This window comes from Mytilus californianus, unplaced genomic scaffold (genome assembly GCF_021869535.1).
Source record: "Mytilus californianus isolate M0D057914Y unplaced genomic scaffold, xbMytCali1.0.p SCAF_1, whole genome shotgun sequence".
In the NCBI taxonomy this organism is placed as follows: Eukaryota; Metazoa; Mollusca; class Bivalvia; order Mytilida; family Mytilidae; genus Mytilus; species Mytilus californianus.
In genome coordinates, this window is record NW_026262581.1 from 102,194,497 (window position 1) to 102,210,715 (window position 16,219).

The 16,219-nt window shown below is 31.6% G+C and overlaps 1 protein-coding gene across 1 annotated transcript; it reads left to right on the top strand.

Annotated features, from left to right (window-relative positions):
* Positions 1-2,693: 2,693 nt before the first annotated feature.
* LOC127738510 (adipocyte plasma membrane-associated protein Hemomucin-like) lies at positions 2,694-10,515 on the top strand. The gene is made up of 3 exons (XM_052249803.1): positions 2,694-2,703; positions 9,699-9,967; positions 10,372-10,515. The coding sequence occupies exons 1-3, from the start codon at positions 2,694-2,696 to the stop codon at positions 10,513-10,515; spliced, it is 423 nt and encodes a 140-aa protein (XP_052105763.1).
* Positions 10,516-16,219: the final 5,704 nt, after the last annotated feature.

Here is a 16,219-nt window from a genome sequence, read left to right on the forward strand (position 1 = left end):
TGAAAAGTGTTGCATCACAAAGTCAACATGTGCATATTGTCAGGAATTCCAGTTTGCACAAATTCTACAATAGACTCTTTGGACTTTCAAGTTTTTTTCAATATTTCTATAATTGTGTGTGCTGTAATATCCTCCCATATTACTTGATGGAATTTCTTGAAACTTTGTATCTCGTGTTAGATTACTATGTTTTATTTTGTTCAGTTGTTCAGGATATTTTTCTTGGTTATAATATTACACACTTTTTTTTTATTGTAAGTGATTCATAATATATTGTTTAGGTGTTTTTTATGTTCGCAACTCATCGGAATTCTTGTTACCCTATTTTAAGAATTTTCTTGAAACTTTGTAGAGTTGTGGAAGATATTTTTATAGTTTTTTCATAGCATAAAAAGAAGAAAAAAATCAATTTTGAATAATATATTTTTTATTTGTACACAGAAAGTAATACATATAACATAAGCAAACATTTAGCAGATTGACAAAAAGCACTACATATGTGATCTGATAACAATTGTTGAATAGTTTATACAAGCACTTTTCACATTTAACAGTCTATTACAAGTGTAAAAGATACGATGCTGAGTCTGCAAACTGTACAGTTGTCATCTCTCTCACGGTCTCTTGGGTGTGGAGTCTGGATGATTTTCTTGATCTTTGAGTGCCACCCCTCTAATGTGTTGGTTGTTCTTGGTCCTACAGTGTTGTAATGGTTCCACAGATGACGGTTGCCTTCTACCCAGTACTCGGTCACATAGTCAGTAAATCTTGCGGTGTTGATGTCGGTATCTGCATCCTTTAAGTCTTGGAGAGCTTGAAACCAGACGCCCTCCACCTCCTCAGTTGGTACCATTGGAAGAACTGCTGCTCTTCTCACCAGTCTGTGGATGTCCTCGTTGTTCAAATATGGAACTAGCAGGCCACACTCTTGAGTTTTCCGCCAGATACACTTGGTATAGTGGAAAAAGCAACCTTTCTTGGTGATGCCAGGAAACACTGTAGATGCTGCATTGTGTGCTGCTGTCTCGTAGTCAAGTACTATAGTCTCTGGTTGAAGTTGCAGTTGGTGTTGTTGACAGTAATCTTTAAGTAGTTGGAAGAAACGGATGTAGGTTGCCTGGTCTTTTCCTGGTAGTAACACAAAGACAAGTGGGTACATAGCTCAATCCTCAAAGCTATGTAGGGTGTATAACTGGTAAAAAGTAGAGGGACAACTGTAAAAGGTACCATTACCATAAAGAGTAGAAGCTGCTGTCAAGTGGCTCAAGTTGAAGATGGTGCTGAATAGCAGGATTAATTAATTGTTCAATTGAAAATTTCATATACTTCATATTAACTAATAAAATATTTAAAATGATATTGAATTAAATAAATCCTTTTTTTTAGTTTGAAATAATTGTATTTAACTAAAATTTCTTTAATATTTCTAATATGTCTTATGTTAATGAACATTTCCATTTCCAAAATATCTTTTTTTTTAATAAAAAGTAATAAAAATGTTTTAATTTTCTTTATTTCTTTAAAATTCATAATAATTTAACCCCAAAATCTACTATTTTTTCTTACCAAAAAGTGATAAAATGTTGCAATTTTATCAAGTTCACTAATTATTTTTAACAGTTAAATACTTATAAAAACATTTACATAGGTATAAAAACGCCTATTGTTATTATATAAACATCTATTGAAATATTTTTGTTGGCGTTCAAGGAATAGGTAACATACAAAATGTTGGCATTCGAGGAAGACACCGTCTAGAAATAAATGCATATCTTAGAATTACGAGGGTCTATAAATACAGCTTTTTCTTCTTCAAAAGATTTAAAATATTTAGCTTTGAATTATCCCCAATCTCCACCCCCATTTAGAAGATTTATACACACTGAAACAACTTCCGTTGGACTTCTAATTTTTCTTTCAAATTAAAAAAAAAATTATTAAACAAATGCAGTCATTATTACCTGGTCGTGGTGAACCCCACAAAGAATTACATTTAATGCTAGCTACTTCTGGTCGTGATGTACCCCACAAAGAATTACATTTAATGCTAGCTACTTCTATCCTACTAAGTATTTGGATAAATAAGATGATGTTTATTATTAAAGTTTATGATTTGAGATAAGTATGGGATAAACATATATAACATTTGTATTGTTAATTGCGTATTTGATTGACAGATTTCCGCATATTTAACAATAGCTAAATCAATGTCGATATAAATTTCCTAGTTGTCAAAGTTATTACCAGACCCACAGCTATACACTCCTTCGTCCTGACAATAGATGATTGGCATAAGTTTTATTTGAATCCGAAATGGAAAAATAAAAATTTCATTATCACTAGTTGAGCTTTCAGAAACGAGTTATCAGAAAAACCCTAAAGTCACACTGAAAATATTACAAACTTAAAAAAAAAACAGAAGTCAATGAGTGTCCCAAGCAAGAGAAATTTGTCTTTAAAATGGTGAAAAAAAAATATACAAGCAAACGGCAACACATAATGTATATATGATGGTTGTCTGAGAGTTGAATATTTTTTATTGGAAATTCAGATGTGCATTTGAAAAAAGTGTTTCAAGGTCGACTAACAAAATTTTTAACAGATGTATTATTTTTTTACCTTTGTTTTTTATTTTAAATTATCGCACTACAATTTTCTCTTTGTGTGCATGTTTATAATATTAATGTTTTAATATGAATGAAGGTATTTATTGTTCTTATTTTTAAGGAATATATTTATTAGGAGTCATTTTAAGTTTCGTTCGTGATATATACCGCAACGAACATCTTTCAAGTACCAATTCTCTCGATTTAAATTATCAGTGAAGAATATATCAGAGTTTATCGTTTTAGATAATACGATATGATTGTTGTTGTACGATATGATTGTTGTTATACGATATGATTGTTGTTATACGATATGATTGTTGTTATACGATATGATTGTTGTTATACAATATGATTGTTGTTATACGATATGATTGTTGTTTGATTTGTATTGTTAATTCCTTATTTGATTGACATAATAACTTTGAAATTTAAATATGTGTATGAATTTTCTAGATCACATGTCCATGTTGTCATAGTGTTTTTGGATTTAATGATGTCAGTATTTTTTTTATGAACTGTAACAATCACATATAGCTTAAAATTAAAGACAAGAAAAAAAGAACTAACTTGGCTATGCGGTATGGGTTTTACTCATTGTTGAAGGCCGCACGGTGATAGTTGTTATTTTCTGTGTCATTTAGTCTCTTGTGGAGAGTTCATACCACATCTTCTTATTTTTATAACTTGGAGTTCGTTCTCTTTATCTTCCACCTATTTTTTAACCCTTGTACATGTCGTTTTCAGATACAAATTCATGTTGGTTCTGGGTATCCTTTTATAATTTGTTGTTGTTAATTTTTTAAATCATGAAACAAATTTACAATGTATTGTATAACAATCGAGATACAATACACGGGACTGAATAAAGTTTAATTTTCTAATTGTATACGATACTGTTGTAAATCGTTTAAGTGTTAATTTAGACGCGTTGATATCTAAATTCCAACTTTTCGATTTGACTTTGCGAGTAAAATAATTTTAGGAAACATTGGCCATATCTCTTAGAGCTGGCTGATCTTATCTACAATTAAGCAATAAGATAATAAGTAAGTGCTAAGTAGGTTTATTTTTTTATTTGGTTACGTAAAGTATACACAGCAGACCAATATTTCGTTAAAAGTACTACCGCCCCTCGGACGTATAATTTTAAAGTGTATCCTGCAATATTTATATTTTTACGGATATTTGCTTTAATATTTCTCAAATTTGCAATATATATATCATTATGAATGATATGTTAAATAAGTATACACAGCAGACCAATATTTCGTTAAAAGTACTACCGCCCCTCGGACGTATAATTTTAAAGTGTATCCTGCAATATTTATATTTTTACGGATATTTGCTTTAATATTTCTCAAATTTGCAATATATATATCATTATGAATGATATGTTGAATAAATATATGCAGCGATGTCAAAAAGTTCTTCGCTGATAAAGTTTCTGATATCTTTTTCAAAACTATCTCAACTGTATTTCGTAATTGTTTCGTGCGAAAAGTTACCAGGAACCCATTTATTATGTATCATTTTATATTGCGAAGTTTTTTGGTCCTTAAAAATCAAACAAATGTATTACTGCAACTATTTCAATAAAGGGGACAAATGATGTTCAGTTTCGAAACAACTGGCGTTGCACAATATACATTATCTGTTCTGGAGGCTCACTCACATTTTCCTAGCCTCGATCGCAGTGATTATATTAATTCCACATCTCATTTGTGACAGATTATAATGAGATCATTCGTGTTTTTTGCTTACCGTTTTTGGAGCATATGATATCAGCCCCGTGCTCGTGGTGCTAAGTCTTTAGTTTTCTATGTAGTATTTTGCGGTCTTGTTTGTCTTTTCATCGTTAGTCGTTTTTTTTGCCACGGCGTTGCAATTTCCTCTTCGAACTTATTAGTTTTGAATTTACCATTAGTATCTTTCGCCCTTTTTTGTCAAGATTAGGTTTCAAACACAACCTTAAATATCATATATGTACGTTCTTTAGAAATTTTCTGATTTGATTCTTCCAAATATTCGAATATAATTGGAAATTTTAGATATAACTAATAAACGTCAAGTCGTCTTCTGTTCCCAGCACTATCGTGTTTGATTGTATGATGGGTGCATGGTTTTTTAATTTTTCATAAACAAATTCATTGTATAGACATATTTCAAGGCTATGAATTATTTCGGGATTTAATTTCTGATTTGTTTTTTTACAGAATGATAGGCTGAAAGAAAAAAAAAGAAACTTTAGATAAATATCAATTCACAAGAAAAAAAAATCAAAAAAAATAATCAAATAAAACTAAACAAAAAACATTTCCTATCAACTGCTTTTGATGTTTTGTTCATAAAAAAATCCAAACTTCAGTACAAGTCTTGCGCACTGAGTACTAGTTAACTCCCCGCACTATTTTCCCACTTGTTCTCTTATATTACACCACACGACTGTATTCATTATTTTATTAGGTTTTCAAGTGTCATTGATGTGTTACATAATTAAAAGGTTTAGGAGCTTATTATATTTTCAATAACATTTATTTATTATAATTTCTTATTGTCTAAAGTTGTTTCAAACGGCATGTTGAACGTGACATTTCTCAATATGAATTTGCAATTGTCAGTGGTATTACTTCTAGATTACAAGATATGTGCTACGAAATTATTTCACGTGCTTCCTTGATTTTGATTTGAACAAGATATATATTAATATATGAATTGTATATTATGTGAAGTATTTGCATTATATTGCAATATCTATACAATTTTATAACCTTATTCTGACCTTATCTGCAGGTTATTTAATAATCTGCTGTAGATTTTTAAATATGTTGTACTTCCATTCCAATGCAAATAAACCAAGAGTACAAGTAAAATGCCCGTGAATCAAACCATGTGTTTCAACAGTAATGAAGTAACTTTTTATATCATTTATTCAGAGAGAGAAAGTATTTACATCTAGATTTTCTGCGAACAAAAAATGTAGAAATTATCACGCTTTAATTCATCAGACTAAATACACTTTTCGATAAAGGATATATCTTTACTGTAGTCGTTGAATGATATTTCATGATTTTTTTAGATTCATTTCAATCCAAGCATTTATATAGTTTCTTTTGTTTGTTATCTCTGTTGTATTTTGTACAAATTTCTTTGTAAACTGGACAAGATAATTTCATGCTTTGTTAACTTACCGTTGCTGTATGAAATCTACTCAGAAATACAACTACCAATTAGATAATGCAATATTGCATACTTCTTTCTTTTTATTTCATTCATTTAGTTCTTTGAGCCTCACTTTTTTTGCGGTATTTTTTTAATATTGTTAACCTTGTATCTGATCTTGTTTCATTGTACGTTATTGTTTATTACTTCGCTATTCCATTGACCAAAATTGAAAAAAAGGAGAGGCATAGAAGGAAACAACTAGTTTTACACAGATTCGTTCACTCGCCTTGAGTCAGGAAACGCATGTGCGATTGCTTTTATGATAAATTTCTGTTTACTTAGGGTGGGGTGGGGGTATGGGTTGTTAGTGTTTTTGTTTTGTTCGTTGTTGCTTTTTCTTTTTTTACAGAATTAAGGGCCAGTTACCCGAATGTAACCTACCGAATTAGACTTATTACCGGATTTGTACTAACATGAGCAACACGACGGGTGCCACATGTGGAGCAGGATCTTCCAGGAGCACCTGAGATCACCCCCAGTTTTTGGTGGGGTTCATGTTGCTCAGTCTTTAGTTTTCTATGTTGTGTTTTGTGTACTATTGTTTGTCTGTTTGTCTGTTGGTCTTTTTCTTTTTTAGCCATTGCGTTGTCAGACTCTCTGGTATATTTCGCCTCTCTTTTACAGATCAATGACAAGTTATATTTAACACTAGTTTTCTCGACCCTAGATGATTTAAAACATTAACATGCATGTATAGTCGCGACACAAATTTGTTTTTAGATATCATTTATTGCCTTCGTTTTCTTATTGTGTTACTAAGTTCCTGTCTCATTGATATGTACCCGACATTTAGATATGTCTAACAACAAAAATATTCATAATATAAATTTTAATTCTAATATCAAACCTCAAACCTGTCGGAATATATTTAGCCTTTGCTTTCATTTGCAGACAAATTTTTCATCAGTCGGCAAATGTATACCATACCTCAAATCATGCTTTTATTATACTATAATTTGTACTTTAACCTAGATTTGAAGACTCTAATTGTTTTTTTTTATTTCGTTATATAAATTATTCTCAATAAAGTTTCGATGTATAACTTGATGTTAAATGTATTGATGATATATTTTTAATTTGAATACACAATGATTTATTAGGTTTTATATCTACACTAGAAACATTTACTTATACTTATAGTTCTTTTCAAGCGATGACCATTACTTACAATAAATCAGTACGAAAATTAGTTTGCATTTCTTAGCTTGGCTACCAGGTTTTCCCGTTGTAGCATTCTAGAATGTGATAGGCAGTGGCTGGGCTACTACATTGAAAACAAATCTGTTCAACTGTGTTTGCTTCATGATTAAGCACGTGATATTAATGAAAGAAGGGACAAGGACTGGTGGGCGTGAACATAACAGTATGACATAGTAGGGTACAAGTTATCCTGTGAACCAGCCCTTTACAAATACAATGGTTTTTTTTTATAACTCAATGTGACGGTATAGAATAAAGCAAATTGCATTCATTATAGCCAATTGTATACATGTATTTGTAATATTTGTCATTGGACGTTTATTAGCCAAAATAAGACAAACATCTTGATTACAATAGAAGAAACAGATGTTGAAACCCATATAATCTTTATCCTTATTGAAATGTTAGTCACCATTATATGTGATGCCGCAAGTAGTTTTTGCAAGGTTTGCGTTGTACCAATGAATTATTCTGTGGAAAATAGTCAAACAAAACCTTGTTATAACCCATAGGAAAGTGATACTCATAACAATCATAAAGTGAAAGATATGACGAGGAGGGTTGTTCAGCAGATGTATTGATTTGTAACACGCGACGTGTTAATGGTAATTGAGTCACCTTAATGATACTTAAGTCAATGTCAAATAAACGCATGCCACCTAATTTTTATGCAGGCATATTATACATAAACAACACAATCACATTTTCTAAAATTACTTACGCAATTTATCTATTAGATTTTATTTCATTTAAATAAAGATACACAACTATGCGTTGACAGATAAAAGGACCTTTAATATAATAATTTTTCGTGAAAGGAAAAGTTAGAACAACTGTTCTAGTGAGCTTGAGAATGACCATATATTTAATACTATCAAGTGACTATAAAGTTTAGTAAGGACATTATCAACAGTAATGTCACGATATGCTATTTTTTATCTGTTACTTTCTATATTGCATCTTGTGACTTCTGAATTTTTGTGCCATGGAAAATATCGTTTTTGTGACATCCAGCCTTGGCAATCATGGTCATCATGTACCGCAAAGTGTGGAACTGGAACTCAATGGAGAAATAAACCCGTGTGCTGTGATCCGAATGTTATCGTACCATTTGGTTTAGGACGATGTTTAAATTATTGTAAAATAAATTCAAATCAAATACAAGAAGACAGAAAATGTGGAATATGTAACAACGGAACATACAATGATATTCAAAATAAATGCGATTGTTTCCATAAATATTCTGGTGTTTGTTGTGATCAAGGTAGGTTCAAATGAACAAGAGTTATGAATTGTTAAATTTGTTTTAGTTATAATACTGTTGAGGAAGAACATTAATTCCTTATATTTCAAATTTACAACTCTTTTTTTGTTTATAAATGCTGCATCAGCTCTCCATCATTGGTTTTAGGTTTTCGGTTCCAAGATATTTCTCTAATACCACTGCTAATATCACGTATTGGCAGTGTATTTACTAGATAATTTCAGTCCTGTAACTGATACCACGTATCAACTATCGTTCATCGAATGTTGATACCGGTTTTGTTATGTTTCTTGCTTGACATGTGCTTCTCAAAAACATGACGGACATTGTTTAAGAGGCGATATATGCGAAGCAGGAAATAGTTACATTGTCGGGTCATATTAGTTGTCTGCTTGCGAGTGAATATTGCAATCAGTATTCAACCAGTTATTAAAGTAAGGTTTTTGTGAATAATTTAGTTAGTAAACTTCTGCATACAGGATGAATGTTTTTTACACATGTTACACGCTTCGTGTCTTTTTATTTCAAATCTAAGAAATGAAATAAAGCCACATAGTAAACACACTTATACTAATGTAGAACGATACGACGGAGGTGCAAAATTTCCTTAACCGAGGCGACTTTATTCCATTTCGGCCCACCTTCCTCGTAGAACTCTCCTATTGTATTATGTTTACTGGACGTAAAGCAATCATCAATCAATCAACATATTTAATATTTAAACTATATCTTGAAACCTAAGACAAATTCTTAAATCCGTAAAGGACTCATTACGACAAGACTACAATGTTTAAATTTCTGCTTTGGAATGTACTGCAATTATTATTTACATTAGCGCTGTCAGGATGCAGACATTTGCTAATCTCCGCCGAATGACGTAAACACACAATTGATTGACGTGTCTAAAGCATACTATGCACAACAGCTGTTTTGATTTATCATCAACCAGCAAAAGCCTTTGCCCGAAATATTTCATTTTAACTATATTCCAAAATAAAGCATTTGAATTATTAATCAATAATTAGAAGTATTTATTTGAAAACGCCATTTAAATTTTTTGTTTTGAATTTCAACATTGACAATCCTTATCGTCCAGTTGCAAATATTGCATGCATATTTAGGGTTGTTTATTGTTAATTGTTTATGATTAATAACATACTTTGTACTAGACCGACAAGCTTATTTGGATGTTAAACGTGCAACATAAGGTAACATTCGATAACCTTTCCTGGGCACATTTTTCTTACTTTACCGGCCATCATTTATATATTTAAACAAGTGCTATACCTCCCGCATTATCATTATTATTATTATCAATATTGATTGGCAAACAAAAAAATCTTGATATTGATGTTGATAACAATAACATGTTATTCACTGTGATAATATATCTTATATTTTAGTTGCGCCAACAACTAAATTTGTACCAAGAACAAAAGCTACAACTACAACAATTGCGCCAACAACTAAACCGACGACTACAACTCCTAAACCAACGACAACAGCAACAACCAAGATGACTACAACAACAAAAACGACAACTGCTTCTACAACCAAACCAACTACTACACCTAAACCGACGACTACACCCAAACCGACGACTACACCTAAACCGACAACTACACCCAAACCGACTACACCAACGACTAAATCGACATCATCAACTAAAACTGTAAAACCTATAACCAAAGTTGCTACTCCAAAAACCAGACTAATTGTATCAACAACTAAGTCGAAAACACCAAGAACCAAAGCAGCAAGTACCCAAAGGAATGTTCCTAAAGCGTCGACAGCTTCGATTACAAAATTACTTCCCGTTAATACGATAACAAAATTGATAAATAAACCGACCATCCTAAAACAACAACTGAAATCAACTTCCAAAACACCAAAAGTACACACTACATCACATAGGAAACACAGAACAACTGCAAAACCGATTCAGGGTCGTTCGTCAAATAAATCACGATCACCAGTTAGCATTACAATAAATGGAAAACCAACTGTGAAGTCCCGTCTTAGTAGTGGAGGAACAAAAAACAGTCAGATATTAAACAATGGTAATATGTTTATCAGAACGACAACACACCAGGGAATAAATCTTGGTACCACAATACAACGATCCGGATGGAAGACTATGCAGGGAAACAGTCTAAGACCATTGAAAACAAACGTTCCATCGACACTCCAAGCACAAAATGTGGGTCAACAAACTATTAATGGTGCACTTTCAAAGACAAAAAATAATATTCCAACGTATTTTCCTCAAGGTGGTAATGGTAAGTACGTTGTTATGTGTTTATAGTATACAAATTTAATGAAGATCGATAAATAAATAATAGTAGTGGTAATAGTAATAGTAAAACATAGCAAAATAGGGGCAAGTTTTGCGAATCTGAAACATTATTTGTAGCTTACTCTCATCATATGTAAAAATTTGAAAAATATGAATTATTTATGAAGTTTTTATACCCTTTTTTCTATCTGCTTCTTTATTTTTTATATTAATCAACGTGTGATTCGCTCGATCTCAGTCCTTCAGTGGTAAATAATTTACGGCGTCAAATTGTCTTGCTCTGATTATGCTATTATGACGACAAGAACAAAAGGTGCGACCATGCCTAAGGACGTCACACAAAAAAATAAACATCATCGTTTTGCAGATCTTTGTAAAAGAAAAGTTAAGTATCTTTCTTATGGTTTAGAATTCATAAGAGAAGCAGATCTGGGGGTGGATCTCGTGTAATATTTCCTTACTCTATATAGTTAAATTTGAAACACTTTCAAATTGTGTCGATAGGAGAAATATCGAATCACATTCGATGCAGTCACCCTTTAACCGACAATGTGTACGGCAGATGCAATCGTTAACAGAAATCCAAGAAATGTTTTGCAGCATTGCAGATAGATAAAACTACGCGTAAGCAATAACACATGTACAGATAGAACGAAAAGTATTTTTGTTTAATTCAATGATATTTTATGCTCCAAGTAATGTTTTAATTACTATTTAAAACGTATAAAAAGGTCGGAAGAAGGGATGAAAGAGAGGGAGAACAGGATTATAAAATCTATAAAAAATCCCAAAGGGGCACCAGAAAAGAGACGGTAGAAAAGATATAATGTGTACAAGACGGAAGAAACATACCTTGACTGAATGAAAGCGGTATTTAACGCCAAACACATGCTATAAATACCTGTGTAGGACATTAAACACCGTCTCTATGATCAGTCAGTCAGTGTGTGCTTCTCCCGATTTCAACCACTTCTATCTTATATCACACCTTTTCCGGATCCACTAGGTGTCAGTTTCGAAGGTCTGCATAATTGAAACCTGTTTCACACTTATCACAATTAATATCGATTTGAGCCATATGATTTTTACCTTGTTTGTTTTACCCGTTTAGAAACTTCAACGACTGATGATGATAGGAGTGTTTAACGTCTTACACAGGAACGTCATCCTCTAAATCGAATGCTTCTTATTTTCATTTTGGTACAGTTTGCCGCTCATGCTAAACATTTTATTTGTCATGTCAGACGAATGATGATCAGGTTTGTTTTTTGAAGCTCAAACTTGTTCTTTTACACCGGATACCGTTTAGTACCACGGCGACTAGCTTGACAAGGCGCTAACCATTTCGATTCAAAACTGTTCTAGTTTTTGTCAATTTCAATTGTTTTACACTCTTCAATTATCAATTTAAATTTATTTCAAACAAAAATATTTTTTGAATCAGTATGAGGAAACCTATGATTGGACACCAATAGTAACTTTGAGTAAACCGGAAGTAGCTTCGTATCAATTATTTTGAAAATTGATGTAGAAGTACATTCAATTGTTCTCTGAACAATTGGTTTTTAATTTTCTTATTTTTCTTTCTTTTAAACTTTTTTTGTATTTAATAAGAAAAACACACAATCCGCATGATAATCTACATTATAGTAAAATGGCTGAACTAATGGTCGTTCTGACAAGTAACGTTTTTCTTTAGGGAAAATGACACGATTGTTCTATCCACTTTTAGAAAATGAGACAGTCATGCTAGAAATGTGTATATTATAATTGTAGTTAAGGGTTTTAACTTTTCAGAAACAAACAGTTCACAAGAAAAAACTCTTTAGAAACAGAATCAGTTTTGACCAAGCACATTTGAATGGACAATACTCGAATTTCAGAAATCTGTATTTCTTTTAAAGTGACCACCTAGAGCTTTAAATTCATTTACATTTTACTCACTTAACATCAGTTGTAATTAAGCCGGAAAAAAGTGAAATAACAAAAATACCGAACTCCAAGGAAACTTCAAAAAGTAAAGTCATTTATCACATGGCAAAATCAAAAGCTCAAACACATCAAACGAATGGAAAACAACTGCCATCGTCTTATCGTTTGTAGTTGTAAATCTTATTTTTTCTGTTCTATTCGTGTGTTACGGTAAAGATAATTAATCACCCAGTTCATTTATAAGATTTTAGTTTGGGTCAACTAAATTTATACGATGTATTTGGTTTACAGTTTGATTTAGAAGAAATACCGACATAGCTTGATAATAAAATTAGTTATCTAATTACTACCACAATTGTATATTAATAAGTATTGTAATTTGCATTGTTATTAATACATGTTAAATCAGTATTACAAACCTAGTCTTGAACTCTATCCTGTTTATTGGAAATTTATAGAAATTTATATGTGACGTCATATATATAGGTAATATACGCGTATATATACGCGTATAAAATTATATACGCGTATATAATCGCACAAATGACATGAACGGCCACTCATAATATTGTGCGTCGATCTCTTCGACTAACATATAATACGTTGTTCGGCTGTGCCTTTTTTATGTGCTGATTTAGGTTGTTTTACGTATTCGTTTTTATTCTGTAGCTAGTCACCACTTCGGTGTTAACATGTATATCTATTATATAGTTATTTTTATAAATTTACTGTTTGCAAAAGTATGAATTATTCTAAATACTAAGGATTTTCTTATCCCAGGCATATAACCTTTTGGAACTTTTGGTCCTCAATGCTCTTCAACTTTGTACTTGTTTTGGCTTTCGAACTTTTTTGATCTGAGCGTCACTGATGGGTCTTATGTAGACGAAACGCGCGTCTGGCGTATTCAATTATAAGCCTGGTACCTTTTGATAGCTATTATTTGTGTGTGTCTCTGTCCTGTTTGTTCTCCCATTTATTTGTATTGTAGTCCTGTCATGTAATCTTGTCATTTTAATGTTATATTTAACATTGCCATACAAGCAGGAGGTTTGGCTAGCCACAAAACCAAGTTCAACCCACTATTTTTTCTTAAAATGTCCTGTACCAAGTCAGGAAAATGGCCATTGTTATATTATAGTTCGTTTCTGTGTGTGTTGCATTTTAGTGTTGTGTTTCTGTTGTGTCGTTGTTCTCCTCTTATATTTGATGTGTTTCCCTCAGTTTTAGTTTGTAACCCGGATTTGTTTTGTTCTCAATCGATTTATGAATTTCGAATAGCGGTATACTACTGTTGCCTTTATCCATAACGATGTTCCTTCGTGCCACCTTGAAATCCATGGCTGTTATAAAAGACCAGAACGTTAATACTGTTGTAATGGAAAATAAAATTAGAGTCCTTAACTCTTTTTGTTGAGTAAATAATTTCTATGAAAGTTCTGTGTATTACTCAAAAGTAAAATAACAAAAATACCGAACTCCGAGGAAAATTCAAAACGGAAAGTCCATAATCAAATTGCAAAATTAAAAGCTAAAAACTCATCCAAGACTATGTTTATACCAGAAATATAAACTTTTATGGAAAATTTCTATCAGTTAGGAATGCTATAGATTGATTTATCATTGGGATTTTTTAAAAATAAAAACAAATATGGCGATCATTGGAAGATGTTTGAATATGAAAACAGTAACGATAAATTTAAAGTAGATTTACAACTTTTATTCATGATTGCCATCTTCCCACAAAATCTGCCGTCGGTGTTTGACGGGTCTGCTGTCCCGATTGACAAAACATATTGATTGAAAAATAGTATTACATTCCTGCCATGCCGATAAAAAAAATGTCGGATCTGCCTTACCGATTGGCCGTAATAGTATGTGTAGTGGTACATGTAGAATCTATATTTTGTATTTTTCTTGACCGTATTATTTATGAATAAAACAGTTGACCATTATAAAAGTAATCATCGAACAAGTTACTGTTATATTGTTGAACATTGCATCTTCAACGATCAATACATTGTTGTTTTAACAGTCTTGTATTATTGAATTTCAAGACAATTCATATATTTTCTTCGTTCTGTCTTTTTTACTCCTTTTTTTGCATTAATTCTTCACAGTTTTATAAGTACTTTTTACAAAATTTGAATGTCAACTTGTTTCTATAGGGTCACGCAGGTGATAATATCGTCCTCACAATTTATATAATAGGCACAGGCAACATTTCATACCATTCGCCAAATGGAAATGGGAACATGAATATGATGTCTAGTTGTCTTGGTGATCCATGTCAACACGGAACTTGCCTTCCCATGAGTAACCGGTATTTATGTTTTTGTGACCCTGGGTACGAAGGAAGGAACTGTCAAATTGGTAAGTATTACAGATACGAATGAAATAGAATATTAAAAAGAAAGATTTATATGTTTCATTTCGACAAACAAGCTCTTATGTCTTATCGATTTGTGATGTCAAAATATAAATGCAATTTGAATCTTCAAACAGTCTTTGAAAGACTATAATCAAACCTATATGTACACCCGAAAGATATATATCAGCTTTTAATGCGGGACATGATTTCTTATTCCAAGATGCAATTATGTTTTCCAAAACTTTGATATCATGTGTTTGTATATGATTGTTTTAAGTCCAGAATTTTTACATACCAAGAACCCATTAGTTAATCATTGATTCATGTTGCTTAATATTTTGTCTTATATTAAGAATAATTATATTTATCCCCACCCTACCATGTTAAGAGTTGCTTTCTATAGTGTTAGAATGTTTTATACTGGGTGAAATGAAAATAACGAAATTAATTGTAAAAGATATGAGTTGTATTGCAATGACTACTTTTATTAACAGTTCAAAATACACTGCAAGGCAGCGGACGCTTGATCTTTCTCTTTAAATTTACTTTTGACCAATTAATACATGTACTATGTGTTGTTCTTTAAATAAAAAAAATGAGAAACTATAAACGTAAATGAAAACTAAAAGAAATTATTCTAAAATTATCATTTATATTGACAGATACAGATGACTGTGAAAATGATCCATGTCAGTATGGACATTGTATCGACAGAGTGAAAGATTTCCATTGTGAATGTAATGTTTTCTTTCAAGGGAAAAAATGCACCAAATGTAAGTATATTCATTTTATCTAAAATACCCCAAAAGTATCAGGAAACATAATAACCGTGCATATTTAAATGTATTTGTACGAAATGAATTGACTGTCTGAATTATGCATGTAAGATTTACGCAATATGTGTAAAATCTGTGCTGTAAATCAAAGAAGTCTTTAACAACTCCGTAAAAAGGGATTCTTTGCGCGTGTGTGGAATAATTTGTGAATGGCATTTATAGTTCTGAATTTATACTGTTCATAAGATATTGTATAAATATTTCAGAAAAAAAAGTATTAACAAAAATAACGAATCAAGATTTATCAACCAACGGAACGAATGGAAAACAACTGTCAAAAGCCTGTCTTGGTACATGCATTTTTCCTATTTAAATGAAAACTAAGAAATTGTGAAGTATACATCAAGTAGTTTACTTAATTACTTGAATTTGGAACATTCGTCTTGGATTTGAAATTGAAAACATAATACACATATGGATGCTGTTAATAATATACATGTTTGTGTTGTAGTGAAGACATGGGCTATTGTTTTTATAGCCTTGTCAGCT

Bases quoted from the DNA above. Each gene is read 5' to 3' on its own strand.
- LOC127738510 (XM_052249803.1), top strand. The intron at 9,968-10,371 runs GTAAAACCTATA...TATGTTTATCAG, and splicing joins CGACATCATCAACTAAAACT to AACGACAACACACCAGGGAA.